This window comes from Cervus elaphus, chromosome X (assembly GCF_910594005.1).
Source record: "Cervus elaphus chromosome X, mCerEla1.1, whole genome shotgun sequence".
NCBI classification, from domain to species: Eukaryota; Metazoa; Chordata; class Mammalia; order Artiodactyla; family Cervidae; genus Cervus; species Cervus elaphus.
Window position 1 is genome coordinate 52,595,706 of NC_057848.1, and position 19,654 is coordinate 52,615,359.

At 45.9% G+C, this 19,654-nt stretch overlaps 1 protein-coding gene across 1 annotated transcript; it reads left to right on the forward strand.

Moving 5' to 3' along the window:
• The first annotated feature begins 1,200 nt into the window (after positions 1-1,200).
• On the forward strand, positions 1,201-17,957 carry UTP14A (UTP14A small subunit processome component). Its single transcript, XM_043896673.1, has 15 exons — positions 1,201-1,325; positions 2,243-2,321; positions 3,151-3,221; positions 3,701-3,765; positions 5,209-5,351; positions 5,653-5,808; positions 10,222-10,341; positions 10,440-10,534; positions 11,173-11,296; positions 11,379-11,456; positions 11,920-12,310; positions 14,382-14,779; positions 15,523-15,716; positions 15,842-15,941; positions 17,515-17,957. The coding sequence occupies exons 1-15, from the start codon at positions 1,300-1,302 to the stop codon at positions 17,785-17,787; spliced, it is 2,313 nt and encodes a 770-aa protein (XP_043752608.1). The 5' UTR covers positions 1,201-1,299; the 3' UTR covers positions 17,788-17,957.
• The last annotated feature ends 1,697 nt before the right edge of the window (positions 17,958-19,654 follow it).

Genomic DNA, 19,654 nt, shown 5'->3' on the forward strand with positions numbered 1-19,654 from the left:
CCTGATAGACATGAGTCTGAGCAAGCTCTGGGAGTTGGTGGACAGGGAAGCCTGTCCTGCTGCAGTCCATGGGGTCACAAAGAGTCAGATATGACAGAGGGACTGAACTGATACAAGTGTTAAAGGCTTAAGAAGACCACATGGTTTAAACAAAGAGCACTGAGTACAGAACCTAAGGAACATCATCATTTAGGGAGTTCATACATAAGAGATATCCAGCAGAGAAGACGCTGGGAAATGGTCATAAAGCTAAGATACCAGGAGAGTGGAGTCATGGGAGCCCAGGATGGAGTTGCAACCATGACAAAATTGTCTTTAACCCCAGTAGAAAGTAGGTTGTATAAGGCCATGGAACATGTCTGTTTTATTCACCAGTGTATCGCCAGTGCCAAGGGGCCTAGCATACAGTAGTTGCTCCAAAACATTCCCTGAATATCACTAAGAACACAAACCAACAGTATCTAATACCACAGACTTCTGGGAAGACAAAGACCGAGAAGTGTCCCTTTTATTTAGTAACAAGACGATCTTGTCCAGAGTAGGTTCAGCGGAACGGTGGGGTGAAAACAAAATGGGAGAGGCTTCGAAAAAAGAGTGTATTTTTCCGTGTATTACTTTTCTACTTTTAATTAAGGAAAAATTCTTAAAGGTTGATGGGAGAGGAGGAAGTTGCAGCCACAGACACAGCCCATTCTTGAATGAAACTTTGTTATGTAGGAAGTAGGAACCCAGAGCTGCAATTACAAGGGGAAGCGGGGTGACAAAGGATTTTTTCCTTAAGAGGGCAGGAAACTTGCTTTGTTGTCCACCGGCGGATCGCCAGGGTCTTAGCACAATGCTGGTCACTTCCCCGGCGGTCAATAACGCCTCGAGCTGACTGGCAGCAGGCTCGCAGGACGCTGTCAATCACCGACAGACGCTGGAGCCTCTCCTTTTGGATGAGGCAGGGCCACGAAGGCTCAGCCCGGTCCCCGACAGCGCGGCACCCTCGTGCTAACCTCACCCGCCCGGGCCGCCTGGAAACCCGGGGCCGGGAAGACGGACGCTGACGCGCTGAAGAGCTGAGAGGTGGGTGGGGAGAGCAGAGCTCCACCCGCTGACACGCTTTTTCCTCCAGACTCCCGATTCCCCGCGGGCGCCTCCCGAACTGCTTAGTTCCTTGTACACCTCGGGGCGGGCCGGAAGTGACGCCGCTAGTCGCGCGTGATTGGCGGAAGCCAAAATTGCTTTGCGGCCGGTACGGAAATCGCTTTCTTTTCGACTTCCGCTCCTGGTCCATGTGAGAGACAGGCTGCTGAGATGAGCGCGAACCAGGCTGCGGAGAGGTGAGGGGTAGCGATCGGAGAGGGGGTCTGAGCCTCGCTGGGGGTCGGTTTTCCCGGCTTTTGAGAAACAGAGGCCATCTATTAGCTGGCGACAGTTGTTCCCCTCCCAGGATCTCACCATTCGTTACTATTTCCATGATCCATCCTTTAAAGCCCTGTTAATTTAATTCGCCCCCTCCGCTCTCCATCTTCTTAGTCTCATCCCTGTTGGTCCTGTTGCGGTTTCTCCCTCTCCAGCTAAGTTAATATGTAGCGCTTTCCTCATCACGTGACTTCTTTTGATGCCGCCGGTGCGGAGCGTTTCCGCCTGCTGCGCAGGCAGTGACTTCGTTATAAACTCGCCTTATCTTGGAAACCTTTGTTAATTGGAGTCATCCACGACATTTTAATAAAGTACCTACTTTGCTGAGCAAGCTCCAGCTGCTTTCTTCCAATCCCCTGTTTTTCGATTTCTGAGAACAGGTGATCAAGATGTCACTTTTGAGTAAGCAGCACCTATACAGGTGTCTTCCATGTGGCGAATGCTTAGAAATATTAATAGTGAAGTTGCCTTGCCTCAAGGGCCATCAACAGCATCTTCTGCCACCTTACCTAGGGTCTGACATTTTTATAGCCTCCCAGAGGTCTGTGGGAAATGCAGTGCTAATCAATCACTGAAGAGTGTTAGACCTTTCCATTTTCATGCAGTTCTGTATGGGTATTACTAACACTGCTCACCTTTTAACAGGCGATGCCTGCCTTCTGCAATCCAGATTTTGTGTCTTGGAAAATTTCCAAAGATGCTCAATACTACTTGGTTTGCACCTCTTCCAGGGGATAAGACTGTTATGTACTGAGAACTGAAGTTATGTTTTCGAGATCATTTGAATATAAGAAAAATTGCTTCAAGTGATAGTATGTCTTTTTATCTCCTTTAGCAACCTTCTGGCTTTGAACCAACAGAAAGAACTAGAGGATTTGCCAAGAGACTACCCCTTGAGCACCAGTGAAGATGAAGTGAGTGACACCCGCTAAACTGCCTTCTCCAGTTTCCCTTCTGTTTCAAAATTAGGATAGAGGGCACACTTCATGGAAGGAAAAGGGGTGGCAACATTGTTTGCACTTGTTCAGGTCTCACAAATAAATTACAGTTATGGGTTTCCAAATTAGAGCATTCCTATGAAACCTAAGCCAAAATGGCATAAAACAAAGAAGTGATTACCTTAGGACATACCTTGCTAATGGAAACACAAAATAAATCAAGATAAAGTGTAGATGCTCACAGACACAGTTAAAGCTATGGCAGCTTGATTGTGAGATGCTAAGTGTAGTTTCTGGGGAGGGGGCTCAGTGGTGCCACTTGGAGTGTGTTTGCCATATGATTTCCCTATTTCCAAGTTTGGATTTCCATAGAGTTACTTGATTTTCTGACTGAAATATACACATGCATAATTAAGCTGGGCAGCTGCTATAGGAATTCCAGCTCTTTATTCTCTTGAGAAAACTACTTAGATTGGCTTTTTTTATGTTAAGATTCCCATGTCAGATCACACTATATATTCTATACAGAAATATTATTCTCATGGCACTTTTCTTAAAACCAGTTAAGACAGAAGCATGGCATTAGCTCCTGATTACTAAGGCTCTATATTCCTTACAGTGGGGAAATCTGGCTTTTTGAAGCAGTTCTTCCTGTTTGAGCTGGAATGCTTGCATGCCAGACCTCATCTGATTTCCCAGTTCTCCACTGACCAAAAGAATGGGAGATTTTACATGGGCCTCAATTTTCATACTGTCTTTTCCCTCCCCTCATCATTCTGATGGTTCTTCCTTTTTCTGTTTCCAGGGGGACAATGATGGAGAAAGAAAGCATCAGAAGCTTCTGGAATCAATCAGTTCACTTAATGGAAAGGATAGGTAGCATTCCCTTCAATATGGACATTTCTAACTAGCTGATTCCATGGGACTTATCTGCAGCTAACATTTACTCAGTGCCGAAGACAACATTTTTCAGCATCATTGTTAAGGGCATGTACTTTGGAGACTGTAGGCAAATCCTCTGCACTTCAGCTTCTTCAAATAGAAAATAAGATTCACATGTCCCAAAGTCACTAGAATAAGTGACAGATCGGGTATTCAGATCCAGACATGTTTGAATCCAAGCCCAATACCTTTTTCACCATGCCTACCTTGCATTGCCTTGTGTTTTTGAGAGGCTGTTTTCATTAAGAGATGGTTAAACTACTGTGTCCAGCTTAGGAAAAGATTTCCTGGTTATTTTGTGACAAAACCTAACTCTAGAATAAACATGAAACCAAAGCATTGTTTGAAGAGAGGTGTTTGTTCCCCAGCAGAATGTATTCATTCTCTATGTATTCTGTTTTGCTTAATTTTAGGCAGAAATTGGCTGAGAGGTCTGAGGCTAGTCTGAAGGTGTCGGAGTTCAGTGTAAGTTCTGAAGGTAAGTTAACAAAGGAAACTGTCTGCATGCACCTTGTGGAATTCCAAAAGCATAATGGTCTACTTCCCCTTGGCGCCCTCTTTCCAGCTATTTTTGATGTGGTTAGTGAATCATACCATACACACTTAACCCATGAGTAGATGAAGAAGGGTAATCGGATGCTCTTGAATTTCTTCCATTTCTAAAAGAAAATGAAAAGGCCACAGTCAAGATCTGCCATAGAGCTTGATGAGCTAACTGTATTTAAGGTTTTTTTTTTTTCTTATGTCCACTCACCTAAGAACCAATTTTTACCCCTGGGTGGGGAAATGATATCACCCCAATTGAGAATATATGATCTAGTAAATAGCAGAGTTGAGATTTTCACTTGATACTGAGTCTAGGTGCCAAATCTTTCCTACTGTATTCACAACTTAGGCAAGGTGAATGAGTTAGGCACTTCCAGTAATCATTACTGTAACCTTTCAGCACTGGTAACAATGTATTCTCCCAAGCTTACCCATTCCGCAAATACTGTACTTCTACTGTGTATAAGTTTCAGGATTGGTTTAGCTACAGAGTAAAGAATAAGTGACTTCCTGGGGCTTACATCCTAAGGCAGTGAAACAGTAAGTGAATTATAACAAAATGATACAGTCGGGTGGCAAAGCGGCTACTTTCCTTTGGCTAAGCATGAATGAAATGCCTCTGAAGAGGCAAAACTTAAACCAAGATCTGAATAACAAGAAAAGTCAAGTATGCAGAGAGAGGGAGTAGTGTTCCAGGCGAGGGGGCAGCTGGTACAAAGGCGCTGAGGGAGATAACATGGTCGGCATGTTTGAAGAAGAAGGGCGAGGTCAGTGTGGCTGGACCACCCTCCACTTGCGGGTAACTTGAGGTTGGAGAGGCAGACAGGGTCGTGGTTTAGTCACTAAGAGTCGTGACCGACTCCTGTGATCCCATGGATTGTAGCCTGCCAGGCTTCTCTGTCCGTGGGATTCTCCAGGCAAGAATACTGGAGTAGTTTGCCATTTCCTTCTCCAGGGGATCTTCCCGACCCAGGAATCAAACCTGGGTCCCCTGCATTGCAGGCAGATTCTTTACCCACTGAGCCGTGAGAATAATGGGGAGCCATTGGAGGACTTTCTGCAGTATCATGACATCCTGTGATTTACAGTTTCAAAACACTGGCTGCTGTGTGAAGAATGAATTGCAGTGGGCAATCGTGGAACCAGAAAGACCAGGAGAAAATCAAATGACTGTTTTAAATAGTTTTCTCTCTTCTACACTTAAACACGTTTGGGGATGTAGGAAATCAGTGCCATCACTCTGGCTAGTGATGGAAGTAAAAGGGTTATTCCTGCTTCCCTGCACACTTGCCTGGCTGCCAGCACTTTCTGCTAAGGTGATGCTGAGGTTTTGCCTCACTTCTCAGTCTGACCAGAAAGTTTGGCCTTTCTACAGGATCAGGAGAAAAGCTGGTCGTTTCAGATCTGCTTGAGCCTGTTAAAACTTCATCTTCATTGGCTGCTGTGAAAAAGCAGTTGAATCGAGTGAAATCGAAGAAGACTGTGGAGTTACCACTTCACAGAGAAGAGATTGAGCGGGTAAGTCAAAGAAAATGTGGTCCACCAAGGGGAAGAAACTGACCAAGAAAAAAAGGGCAAGATGAGAAGCGGGGAAGGCCTGAGAAGTGGGAGGGGGGCAAGTTGTGGTTGCCTCACCTTGGAAAAGATTAAAACTAATCTCAGGGCAAGTGCAGTCCTGAGAAGTAAGTAAGAGCTAATCTCTAGCATCCTGATTCTTTCTTGGACTGAGTAACATGGCCTCCTAATTTCCTGCTGGTTCTTTTGAGTTTAATGATTCATTTCGTGGCTCTTTCTTTCTGTGTGCTTTTGCCTGTTTCAGATCCACAGAGAAGTGGCATTCAATAAAAGCTCCCAAATCCTCTCCAAATGGGATCCTGTCGTTCTGAAGAACCGGCAAGCAGAGCAGCTGGTTTTTCCCCTGAGCAAGCCTCAGTCAGCCTTTGCTCCCATCGAACATGTGGTCAGTGGCTGGAAGGTTAGTGCCCCTTGAAAGGTGAGGTCACACAGCGTGGACATTGCAGAGCCTGCCGTTGGTCTTGTTAGACATGTTAAGCAGGAATGGTCAGCTGTGGTCATTTTGGTTGAGTGATTAGAAAGGGAGGGGGTGGGAGAGCAAGATTCATAGGCAGTAGCTCACCCTTCCTCAGCTTGGCGTGCCCCCTGCATGGTTGTTGTTTAGTCCCTGAGTTGTGTCTGACTCTGCCGCCCCATGGCCTGTAGCCCGCCAGGCTCCTCTGTCCATGGGGTTTCCCAAGCAACAATACTGGAGCAGGTTGCCATTTCCTTCTCCAGGGGATCTTCCCAACCCAGGGATCGAACCCACGTCTCCTGCAGTAGCAGGCAGATTCTTTACCACCAGAGAGGTAGTCTGAGCCACCAGGGAGCGCCCCCCCCCCCCTCAACATACACATGATTATCTCCATGTTTTTGTGTGACAATGTCTGAGTTGCCAATAGAGAAGGAACATCATGATGTTTTCTTTTTCACACGCTGGTTTTTTAAAAGCTTTTACAGCCAGCATTCTGATCTGGGGAGAGTCAGGAACCTGGCAGCATTAATGATGCCTTAGGCGGGATATATGAGCAGCAGAACCGAAGTTCACTTGAAAAGGAACACCACATTAAAATATAGCAGATTGGTGATAATGACTAGAATCTTAGCAAGTAACTCATTATGACTGAGCTGCAGAAAATAAAAATTATATTTTAGAGCTGGGTTTCCCAAGCACTGACATCAGGCAAATTTTTCAATCTGAACTGTAAGGATAATTGTGAATGTGGTGATGTGGGGTTGTCAGCTATTTTTTATTATGAAGTTATTCTTTCCACTTTAATGGTGTTGAAATAGCTTATCTGTTATGAAATGGTGGTGGTGGTAAATGATGGGGCCAGAGGTGGAACAGTAGTTATGCCAATGGCAAAATTAAAGTTAGTAATCCCATGTTGTCCGTGAAGTGTCAGTGTTTAGTCTGAACAACTTCAGAACAGATAGCCTTTCTTTTCCAATACAGCATTGGTTATGGAGTCTATAAGGGGGTGTTCTGTTTTCAGCAGAAAGACAGCCCAAAACAGCAGCACCTAAACCCCGGATAGATGGTTTCTCTGCTTTCTGTAAATCCCAAAATGGTGTAGTATGTGTCAGGAAGTTGAGATAATTAAAGCTCATTAAAGTAAACATGGCTTGCTGCCATAGCTAGACATTGAGCAAGGTGTTGCTTATTATGGGGATAAACTCTGTTTCTGATGTTGTTATTGAAAGTCACCACCATTCTCTTTCTAGGATGCTTCCTTTTCCACATGAAAATGAGATCAGGTTTAAAGTGTGGCTGCAGGATGGAAGGGAGACTTTAGGAAAAAAATTTTAAGAGGTAATACAATTTGCAGGATTTGAAAATAAGTATAGAAGAAATGAGCATTTGACCCCACCCCTGTCCCCCATCTGCTCATTTTTACCCCCATACTCCCACCCAGAGGTCACCACTCCTACAAGTTATTTGTTCTTATTAAATTAAAAGTTTTATGGATATATTTATGTTTATCTCATTTTTTAAAATAAAAAAGTAGTAGTAATCTACTCCACACTGTTCTGCACCTTGCTTTTTCCAAATGCTGGTGTGATTTTGGAGGTGCCAGGCAAATGCCAAATTGGTCATTAAAGATGAGATGGTGGGGGAGGGGTTGTACTGAGAATGGTGCAACCAGTCTGAGGTTCATTTTTGAGAAATTATACCAACATGGCACAGAGAAGTCAGGGGGTCCTTGGTGGCTAGTAGCACCTTAGAGGCCAGAGGCCAGGGGCTAGCAGTATACTGGTGTTCCTGGAAATAAAGAATCTAAAAAGTCAGCACTTACAGTTTTGGTCCAGCTACCTAAAATTCCATTTGACTCTAGCTGAGAAGCGTTAAAGAGGATAATGTGTGAGAAAGCATTTGTAAATGGCAAAGTGCTAGAAATGAGGTAAGGTAACTTACCACCCTCTCCCTCCTCCCCTCCCCTAGCAGCTGGTACCACCATTTCCAGAAGTGTGCTCCTCAAAACCTTCCTTTCTCAGCGTGCCTGGGGGTGGGGCTGGGGGGTGTTGGCAGGGTCTGGTTGCTAGAAAATAGCACATGCCCCTCTGAGAGGTGGGCAGACCACAGTGTACGCCAGACAGCCTTTTAAATGCTATGAAAAGATGGTAAAGAAACCCCTTTGACTTACAGGACAAACTGATTTTATTAAAAATCAAATCCACTGAATTTAAACTTTACAAAAATGAAGTAAACCTTGTCAGCTGATGAGGAACATGAGGAAAGCGCTGGTCCCTGTTCTGTCTCCCTCTTCCCTACTACCTTCCTGAAACTTCTTTCCAAATGCATTAGTGAGGGGCCTCCCAATGGCCACATCCCAGGTCCTCTGCGTCTTCAGCCTATTTGACACCGTTAACATATCGTGATTAAAACTGCTGCCTTGGAACTTAGGCTTGTCGTTGTTTTCATGTCTGTTTTGGTTTTTATCTGACTTTCTTAGTCCTTTTTTATTCTTGGGCTGTAAATATGGTACAGATCACTGTCAACTCCTGATTTCTGGACCCGTGTTCCACGTGACTCACAGGCCTCGCCTGGGTCTCCCCAGTGCACCTAAAGTTGACACACAACAAAGTACGCCTAGTATTTTCCTTCCCCAGATACCTAAGCGGTACTATGACCTTCATGCTGTCCCTCAGTCAGCGACATAACTCCTCCCCTCAACTGCCAGCCCACGCAGGGTGTGAGTCCTGTAATTCTGTCTCACAGCCCTGGTTCGTTGTCTCATTTTCATTTGACACTTTCCATAGAACCCCTTACACAGTCACCAGGCTTTTCTCTCCAAAACATAGCACCAGTTGTCACTTTTCTGCTTAAAATCCTTCAAAAGGCTCTCCACTTACAGAATAAGACAGAAGTACCTCGCATCTTAGCTACACTAGGCAATGCATTGTTCCCTAACATATCTTTCCCTTCCCTAGATCTGTGTTTTGCTTATACACATCTCTCCCTTTAGTTTTTTTTCCCCTCCTTGTAGAATTGTGCTGATGCCTCAAAGCCTAATTCAAAAAGTCTCTTCATTCTCCAAGCCTACCCCATCTCCTACTCAGAATTGTTCCTTCCTCTGTGATTACTCCTATGAACTTTTAACCCATCATGTTGGTGGTGGTGCAGTGGCTCTTTCCTCTGAAAGGCTATGAGCTCTATGAGGACAGGAACTATCTTAATTAATTCTGTATTCCTAGCACCCCACACAAGTGCCTGGAATGTAGCTACAATCAATAAGTGTTTGTAAATTGAATTGAATCAGAGGGAGATTACAACATTGTAATGTAAATCACTTTGTAGCCTGTGATTGATCACTACTGCAAATACTAAAAATGGAAGAACATGCACCTTTACTATTCAGTAGAATAGGTTTATGGTTCGATCAGTAGGGTAGTGTAACATGGGATGATGTGTGTTTATGCATTTGTTCAGATATTTGTAAGTTTAACACTGACTGTGATATATATGGCTTTTCAAGAAAACCACATAAAACATGTGCATGAGGTTTGAAACTGGCTCTTGCCCAGGGCTATTATCTTTATGCCTTGCCAAAGTGGACCATGACATGATCAGCCTGATTATTTTAGCCATCCTTACAATATCAGTCAAGCAGCAAATGGGGTCTTTTGTTGACATGTGAAGTCACTGGTTCACAGTCCATTTTGTTTCATTAGCGTAGACACCACCTAGCATGCAAAGTTTTCTGGGAAGTGAGGCATCAGAGCCAAGTTAAAAATTGACTAGAGTTAAATTTGAACTGTCAGGAAGCAGGCTAATTACCTGGAGGTCATTTTGTTAAAGGCGGTGTCTTTTTGTGCTCATCTTAAGACCTAACCTCCCCTTTCCTCTAGAAATATTCTTAAAGGGAGACTGATACAGATCTGAGGTCCCTAACTTTGTGTTAAGAGTAATCTGCTTCAAATATACATAAGAATTCAGGGACCATTTTGTTTTGCAACTCTCTAGACTGACAATTTGGTACTGCTGTTCCTCTGTCCTGCAGGCATTTACCTTAAGAGCATCCTGCTTTGATTCTTAAGAGAATGGTATTGTTTTATATACATTGTTCATCTGAACACAGAGTGATTCCCTCAGTAATATTAGAGAGTAACCTCAGAGGCCCCTTGCTGAAGTTACCTTAAATCAGAATAAAATGTAAGGCTTTATCTGCACCCTTGAACAGCAAGCCTAGAACCCCCTTCTTTTTCTGTAACAGCCCATCCTGTCCAGTTTGTGATTCCAATCACTGTGTCAGAGTAGATGGCCAAAGGATTGTAAAGAGGGAGACTCTAGGAGCATGACTTAAGACTTAGAGTGTTCTGTTACCTCCTTAAGGCAGGAACTCCCCTGGAGCAGGAGATTTTTAATCTTCTCCATAAGAACAAGCAGCCCGTGACAGACCCTTTACTGACTCCCGTGGAAAAGGCCTCTCTCAAAGCTATGAGCCTGGAAGAGGTAAGTGTGCTGAGCCCTTTGATCCACCCAGGCATGCTCTGTTTCTCCCGGCATTTGCCATCAATCCTAGGGGTCACTGTAAATGCCATTCGTTGTAGGTAAAGATGCGCCGAGCAGAGCTTCAAAGGGCCCGGGCCCTGCAGTCCTACTATGAGGCCAGGGCTCGAAGAGAGAAGAGAATCAAAAGCAAAAAGTAAGGAAGCCCCTGTGAACCAGCCTTGGGTTCCATGGGAAAGTGGCATGGCTAACCACAAGTCCTTAGGAGAGAACTTTTCCCATGGCAGCTGTGGGGTCCTGTAGGAAAAGTCCCAAAGAGGGGTGACTGGCCTCTTTTTTCCTCAAACCAACCTCAGAGAGTTTTGCCCACTTCAGCAGTGCCTGCTCCTCTGGCTTTGGCTTCCCATCTTGGATTTGCTAAAAACAGGACTGTTAAATAAATAAATAAACAAACAAACAAACAGGACTGTTCAGTTACTTTCACTGCTTTCCAGGGCATCACGGAGTGGTTCTGCTGAATGAGCTGTGACTTCAACAGCTGTGAGGCCAATAGGGCTTCCTTCCTGCTTTTTTTGCCTTTTGGGATCATGTTCTGCTCTTCCCTTGTGTTTGTGCTCTAGAAGTGGAGGGGACTCATTTGTGGAGGTCTGCCCCTGGGGGCTGCAGGGACTGAGGGTCCCACCAAGCCTCGCAGGTCTCCAGCCGGCTCCCTGAAGTCAGCTAGCTCCGTGACGTCCAGTCCATCCCTGGCACTAGAAGACCCCTCGTGTGGTGGGGGCGCTTACATGTGTGGTTCAGCTCTATTTCTTCCTTCATGCCTCTCTCACCCTATAGGTATCACAGAATTCTGAAGAAAGGAAAGGCCAAGCAAGCCTTAAAAGAGTTTGAGAAGCTGCAGAAGGTCAATCCTGCTGTGGCACTGGAAGAACTGAAAAAACTTGACAAAGCCAGAATGATGGTGAGGCTGCCTCTGGCCCCCAACCCTTGAACCTGCTTTCCCTAGAAAGCAATAAGGAGCTCACTGTGCCCTTTCTTTCCAGGAGCGAATGAGCCTTAAGCACCAGAACAGTGGGAAATGGGCAAAATCAAAGGCAATTATGGCCAAATATGACCTGGAGGTAAGACACCATCAGGGTGAAAGATATGGAATTGGAGGGAAGAAAGGCAAAGCAGTCCATAAGGATGCTAGCAGAAGCAGAGTTGGGAAAAAAACCATGTGGATGAATGGAAAACCAGGAATCTAAAAAGGCATGAGAAAATTTCTAAGGCAGAGAGGAAAATGACCAGAAACAAGGTGGAAAAGGAGAGATGAAAGGGAAACAGCACCAAAGGCAAGTCCAGTTAAAGAAGAGAGGAGTTGTGTGTTTAAAAAAAAAAATAAACACTTGTTTCACATGTCGATTCCTTGAGAACAAAGAATTTGTCTTCCATTTTGTTCCATACCTGTTAACACAATGGTGTATAAGCAGTTTAAATGGTAGGTACCAGGAAGATTGAGAGGAGGCAGCTCTGAGGAGTGGACTGGGAGAGGTGTGACTGCGGTCACTAATGACAGGCGCTCGTGCTATGCCTTTCCCCCAGGCTCGCCAGGCTATGCAGGAACAGCTGGCCAGGAACAAAGAGCTGACGCAGAAGGTCCGGGCGGCCTCTGAGAGTGAGGAAGAGGAGGAAGGCCAGGAGGAAGAGGAAGAACCTCTTGTCCCTGACATGGTGAATGGGGTGCAGATAAAGGCAAATGGACTGAACCCCTGGATGTTGCGGAATCACTTCAGTGATGCCAAAGAGGCTGAGGTCCAGAAAGACCTGGAAGATCCTGCTGAGCCTGAAGCCCAGGAGACTTCTGAAAGTGAGGAAGAAAGAGCAGTGGTGGAAGAAGAAACTCTCTTGAAAGAATTTGAGGAACGGCGATCACTTAGACAGAAGTCTGAGCTCAACCACGTGGCGGAGCCAGTGCACAGGCCTGTAAAAAAGGGTGAGCAGTGGTACACCACAGGGGGGGCTGCCTGATGCTGTTGCTCTTGGCCAAAGAGGAAAACTGTGCCCGCCCACCCGCTGCAGAGATTAGGCTCTAGGGCCTTTCAAGAGAGTGCCATGGGTCCCTGAAGAGAAAATATATTCATTATGACCGTTTTTCTTCAAAGGCATTTCATAAGCGGGCATCCGCATGGCTCTAGAGTGTGTGTTCAGTCTTCAGAAAGACAGAAGTACCCCATCCTTGAAGGAGGGGCGGGAGTTAACATCACTGGGACCTGCAAGCCAGAGAGCGGTGCATGTGGTGGGCTGGCAAATCTGAAAATCGTTCACACCCACAGATGCAAAGGTGTATTTTGAGATATTATGAAATGTCTTCAGATCATCACTGCAGTTGTCTGCTTTGTTCGGGGAGGAGGAGTGGCATTCTTAGCACTCTGTTAACGCTGGTTGATAGTTGATGTGGGGTGCGACTTTCTTGATAGGAGTGAATGACTGACTACAAGGTACAGGGTAAATTAGAATTGTTACCCCATGCTCAGACTCGATTTGCATATTATATATATTAGCAACCTTGGCACCCTTGAGGCAGGTTGGAGTTCCCATTCTGGGGACAAAGCAGGGCGTTATAAAGCCTGCTCAGGAAACTAACTGCACTCAGTAATCACCTGGTCTGGTCAGATTCTCTGGTCCAATTATATTTCCTGTAAGAATAATGAATGCATTTACATGACAACAAGATTCTGTTTTTCCATGGCTTAAAAAAATTTTTTTAAGCTGTTGTTTAGAATGTATTAGGGGACCTTTACTTGAGGTTTTCAGCTAAAGACTTCCAAGGTTAGTATTTATAAGCAGCCACTTCCAAGAGGATTGTAGAAAGCACTAGCCACAGGCCAGGATGGTTCCTCCCAGACCCCTCAAAAACTGCCTGTCTAGTGAAATATATCACACAGTTGGTTGTGGAATGAAAGGTAGATAAGAGACGTGGGTTCGATCCTTGGGTCAGGGAGATCTGGAGAAGGACATGGCAACCCACTCCAGTATTCTTGCCTAGAGAATCCCACAGACAGAGGAGCCTGGCAGGCTACAGGCCATGGGGTTGCAAAGAGTCTGATACGACTGAAGCAACTTAGCACATACAGATGATAAATATGAAAGATCTCAAACCTTTGGGGAAATAGTATCCTAAAATAGTGGGAAGGCATGGACCCCAAACAAAATGAGCAAGGAAAGTTGATCCTTGACAGTAAACACACACATCCTCAGGCCAGATCTTAAGTAGCTTGCGCCATTGACTTCAAGCCAGAGTTAGAGAGAAGGATGAACTTGGGAATGGGAGTGACTTGAGTCAACGCAGGGTACAGTCTAGAAGCATGTCACGGCCATGTCTCCCCCGGGGCTCTCAGACTAGTGGTGTTTGCTCTGCTCAGATGGCCCTGGTGGCTGGAAAGTGCGAGCTACTTGACTGCCACAGCAGGTTGTGAGATGCTGCTTTAAGGTAAAACAATGCTGGATTCAGTTTTTACAAGTAGAAGATTACAGTGTAAATTACAAATAGGACGTCACAGTTTTTAGAAATTAAAAAAGAGAAATTACAAATAATGTTGTGTTGGCCAAATAGTTCCTTCGGGTTTTTCCCTCCTGATCTCAGAAAAATCTGAGCGTTTTGGCCAACTCAATAAATGACAACGAAGTTGCTTTTAGAAGCCAGTTGCTAAAACAGCTTTTTTAATAAAAATGTGGAATTTGGAGCGATCCTCCCAAGTAGATAGAGCCTGCTCTCTGGGCAAATTAAGCCATGGCTCCACTTATACAGAGTCACTGGCAAAGCTGGGAACAGGACCCAGAACACCTGCTTCCTAGAGTGCTGCTTTTAACTCCTACTAAACTCCATTGCCTGTGACTTGACAGGTAGTGAAATCACCAGGAGATCCAACGAATGGCATCTTCTCTTGCCCATTTGTTGTCATTAGCCTGTCTCCCCTGGTGCCCCATGCCCAGCAAGAGGTCAATAAATGCTGGTGAGACACCACCCACCCTACTTTTCTGACACCTTTCATTGCTTCCCCCAGATCCTAGCAGCCAGGAGGTGCTGTCCGAATTGAGGGCACTGTCTCAGAAGCTCATCACGGAGAACCATCAGTCAGGGAAGCAAGAACTGAGTTCAGCGAGGACAGCTCAGAGAGAGGAACCTGCCAGGGAGGAAGAGGAGCCCATGTTGCTGCAGAGGCCAGAGAGAGCTCAGACTCTGGACGAGCTGGAGGAGCTGGGCAGAGAAGGGTGTGTGGAAAACAAGGAGCTTCCCAGAACTGCAGTGGAAGGGCTGCAGTTGGAGAAGAATCTAAGTAATCATATTGGCGCCCCCAAGGAGAAGAAAAGGAAGGAACAAATGATTGATCTCCAGAACCTCCTAACCACAAAATCGCCTTCCGTGAAGTCCTTGGCAGTTCCTACGACTGTACAGGAGTTGGTGAGCAGAGCCGGGGTCGTGGGGGGCGGGAATCAGAGCTGGCGTGGAAGGTGTCCTTCCTGCGCGAGCAATAGAATCAGAAGTTTTGTGCTGGGGGCACATGGCGGTAGTTGAGAGGTCCGGAATAGTACTGCCCAGGCTGGTCCCAGCGACAGCTTCATAGATGCAAATACGTAAGTGCCGCTGAGACTCCCTCATCTTAAATTCTGAGCCACCACATCCTCCCTGGGGTGACTCTAAAGCCCTCAGAGGACAGAGGGACTCACTCAAAGCTCTGGCCAGATGCCAAGCAGGACAACTCAAAGGTGAGTGAGTCAGTGAGCTGCTGACGGTGTTTTGCTCTACTCAATGGGATCTCAAATGGTCTGGGGTTCCCTGATTAAGTCATTGAAACTGCTCAAGTGAGGAGCCCCGGTCTTTTCAGGGATATAAACTGAAGGACTCCCACATTCTGGCCAGGCCCACTTGGAGCTCCCCCTCCTGATGCTGACTGGTTCCTTCCTCCACCCTACAGCTTCCTTCTTGAAAGTTTTAAATTGTGTCCAAATTGTGTCCTATGATAATGAGCTAGGGATATTTACCCTAGAGAGAAGATCAGAGCTTGGTTGGCTGCTGATGAGTTTGTAGTGCAAGACCATCGTTGTTCTGCACTTCCCCCTAGAGGGCGCTAAAATGTCACAACCCAACCATCTTGCCACAAACCTCGGCTCAGGAGGCAAGACCTAACTGTTGTTTCTTCCCAGGAAGATGAAGGAGAGAGAGATCAAAGGCAGATGATAAAGGAAGCTTTTGCTGGGGATGATGTCATCAGAGACTTCTTGAAAGAGAAGAGGGAAGCTGTGGAGGCGAGTAAGCCAAAGGACTTGGACCTGACTCTGCCTGGCTGGGGCGAATGGGGTGGTATGGGCCTGAAGCCCAGTGCCAAGAAGAGACGCCGGTAAGAACAGGAAAGAAAGTCAGAAGGGCACCAGGTTCTCCCACTTCACCCTCACGTGTCCTCTCTGCCCTTTTGACTAAGTCCTTAATGCTGTTAGTCAGACACCCTGCTGTTCTGCTTTCCAGGTTTCTCATTAAAGCCCCTGAGGGTCCTCCAAGGAAAGACAAGAATTTGCCAAATGTGATTATCAATGAGAAGCGGAACATCCATGCAGCAGCTCATCAGGTGAGGGATAGAGAGCAATTTAGCAGCCTCCTCTTCCGCTGCCTGGCTCTGCTCCTTGGGAGGAGTGTCCTACTGCTCTGTGGTCAAGAGGGGTGTGTGATCTTGACCACAGATCAGATCTATTCTTGTTTTCACTGACTCTGAGATGAATAATTCCCCAGATTGACTCCGCTGTTTTAATTACTGGGTGGGTGGGTTAAAATTGAATCTTTGCAACATTGGTGAGGCCCCCAAATTTGCATTTTCAGCCAGTACCCCAGAAAATGCTGATGCAAATGGGTCTCACAAAACTAACAGTTGCCATTCTTCAGGCTTGTGCTTATAATCCAGGTAATGTTTGGAGGCTATAGGTTTAACCTACGTCCTAAGAAAAATGAAGACCAACTTGTTCAGGACAGTGAAAGGATGTAAAATTGTATCATATGATAATGAGCTAGGGATGTTTACCCAAGAGAAGAGCAAACGAGCACAATCATGGCCTTCAACTCTATTGAAGGCTTTCGTGTGGAGTGCAGCCACATAACATAGAAGTTAGAGGAAAAGTAAGATTCCCATTCAAGGAAAAACTTTCTGCTGGTCCAAAGAGAGAAAGGGTTGCTCTGGGGGTGTGAGCATACATAGAGGGGACTTGGGAATGAGATGGGACTCAGTGACCTTTATGTTCCCTTCAGTTCTGAAAATCTATGACCCCGTGATCATCTATGACCATCTACCCTAGTCAGTTTAATATTGAAATAAGTTGTATTTTTCATTCTAAAGAGGGGGGAGCTATTTAATAGGTACAGAAGAGAGGAGAAAAATATGATTTCAATAATACTCTGTCAACCCCACTAAGACCCTCCCTTAACCTAAAGAATCTGTGTCCTTCACTACCACCAGGACCGCCTAGCAGTACTCAAGCTTCTCTTTGAGTGTTCCATTGAGTATCTCCAGAGACTACTGATTGTAACTTCCCCGTTTTTCTGCTTATGTCTTTTTCCTCCTCTTTGGCCTTTGGGGAAGCACTTAAAGATTATTTAAGTCTGAAACCAGCACTTTGGTGGAGTGCAAAAGAGTCCTGGGCAAAGAAATGAGACTTGGGAAGAGCATGAAGCTGAGTGTAGTAGCCTGGTGGAGTTCAGGATTTGGGAGTAAATCTTTGGGTTCCTTAAAACATCAATGCTATGAATCAAGGGGAGGAGAAGGAGGGGGATGAAGAGGCAGGAGAGGCGCAGATACATCAGTACTTAGATGTCTGTCGGTCACAGTGCTATATAGGAAGACCCGCTGGGGGCCAGCAACCCTGAAGCTAATTAGTGTTCCTCTTGCCACAGGGACCTTGTCGGGATGGTTTTTCATCCCTCCATTGTTGGGCAAGCCTGGGGGAAGGGAGTTTCTGATCCCACTTAGGCCCCTCCCAAATGTCATCAAGCAGCTTGGCACTCCTAAAGTTGGATGGGTGCAAGGGCATACCTAGCTCCACTCACCACAGCCATCATGTAGGACTGAGGCTTATGTGCTAAAACTACCTGGCCAGGTGCCATTAGAGTTTACAGCCTTGGCTCAGGCCAAGTCACTCTGCCTTCCTTTCCAGGTGCAGGTGCTTCCGCATCCATTCACACACCATCAACAATTTGAGAGGACCATCCAGACCCCCATAGGATCTACATGGAACACCCAGAGGGCCTTCCAAAAGCTGACCATGCCCAAGGTTGTCACCAAACCAGGCCACATCATTAAGCCTATCAAAGCAGAGGATGTGGGCTACCGATCTTCCTCAAGGTCGGACCTTTCTGTCGTACAGAGGAATCCAAAACGACTCTCCATACGTCACAAAAAACATCTGGAGAATAACTGTGTGGATTGAATTGCTGAAGTAGTGACACCTTGGTGCCGGGAACCAATAGCCCCAACTGTTCCTCCACTGGCCTGGTTTTACTTGGAGCTGCAAGATGATTCCAAAACAAGCTTAGCACACCGTGGGTGTAGTTAAGCCATGTTTTAGAAATAAAGGCATTTTTATCTATTTAACTGGAATGTTTACTATGTTGTTATTTTCTTACCAAGGACTAAGTTGTCCTAAATGGGACTGGAGGGAAGTTACCCTAGCCTGTGACCTTAAGTCCATATCAGATATAACTGTAAATAATCAGTTTAAAGAGTCAGAGATAGTAACTAAATATTGTATATTCTCAACCTCTGAACCTAGCAGCAGTATGCACAAATCAGGCAATTGGATTCTGTTCTGGGCTAGTCTGGAGCTTCCCAGGTGGCGCTAGTGGTAAAGAACCCACCTGCCAATGCGAGAGATTTAAGAGACACAAGAGACACAGGTTCAATCCCTGGGTCAGGAAGATTCCCTGGAGGAAGGCATTGCAACCACTCCAGTATGGAGGATTTATGTGTGAGCTTCCCGGCTCACAGGTTGCAGTCTAGTGTAGTTAGCACTTTTAGTCTTCCTTTACAGATGAGGTAAATGAGCTTTCAGAAATAAAGCTCTATTCCCTTTACTTCCTAATGAAGGGCCAACTCCTCACCATTGTTTATGCTTTATTCAGGCGTTACTTTGCTATATGGCAGTTCATGGTCAGCTTCTCAGCTCTGAGGAACCTGCCTTTCTTTGGATGAAAATATGTATCAAAAGGGCCCCTGCAGCCAGAGATTCCTAACAAGAAATTGGAGAAACCCCCTCTGATACAGAAAGGACATAACCACTAGCACAATTCACCTCCTGTCTTGGAGATAGGTCCCCACAGCCTTTTTAGACCTTTTCAACTTTTATGTCACAACCTTATGAGAATTCTAAATTATGAACCCTCACCAGAAAAACACAAACACCTACACCATTTTATATACAGCTTCAGGAGCTTTGCAGACATTTGAAATCCTGGGTTAAAAGTTCTGCTCCTCCACGAATTTTCTTTTGCAATTCCCACCAGCATGGCTCTTTTTTTCGGAGCCCATCACTCCCCAAGTCAGTTTCCACCTCAATGGTAACTAGTCACAAAGCCTTTATTTTATAGGTTTAAGATTTCAGTTAGTGACCGAGTAAGCACTGGGACCCTAGACTTAACTCTGAAGCCAAAAGTCACGCCACACATGTCTCAAATTCCCAGCGGCAGCTGTGGACCCCGGCTAACACTGCTCATCCTCTCAAGAACCTGCCCGGTGCTAGGAAGGGAACTGAGTATGTAGATCGTGTTCAGAGCTCAAGGGGTATTTTTAAATTATCCACTGGTTTGAAATTATCTGCGATCCACTTGCTGGCTGACACTGCCCGTGAGGAGGAATGGGGGACCCCTGCCAATTCCTGCCTCTCTTTAAGAGACCTTAACCTTCTCTTGTACTCTTTTGAGCACAAAGCTGCCACTTCTGTCCCACCCCACCCCCCAAAATCGAAGCACCCAATCAAGTGCCCCCAGTAAACGGCCAATCCCTTTCTACTTTCTCGGGACCCTCCTCAGCGCCGTGTGCTCCCCGCGGCCCACGAGTGATGCAAACGACCCTATCCTTCCAAGGGGAGGGCAGGCGCTGGAACGTGCTATAAACGACGCCCACTCCCTGCCTTCCAAGCCCCCAAACGGATTCGATTGTTGTTTCGTGGGGCTTTTTTTTTTTTTTTCTTTTCTTCCTCCGAACCTCCGAAGTGTTCTCCCTTCCCATTGGCCAGAGCTGCCCCTTGACGCCACCCTGGCCTTGCTCGCTGATTGGTCCATTCTGGATGTGCCCAAGCC

Coding starts and splice junctions, on each gene's coding strand:
- UTP14A (XM_043896673.1), top strand. CDS start 1,300: ATGAGCGCGAACCAGGCTGCGGAGAG. Junction 10,535..11,172: donor AAGAGAATCAAAAGCAAAAA/GTAAGGAAGCCC, acceptor CTCACCCTATAG/GTATCACAGAATTCTGAAGA. Junction 12,311..14,381: donor GCACAGGCCTGTAAAAAAGG/GTGAGCAGTGGT, acceptor TGCTTCCCCCAG/ATCCTAGCAGCCAGGAGGTG.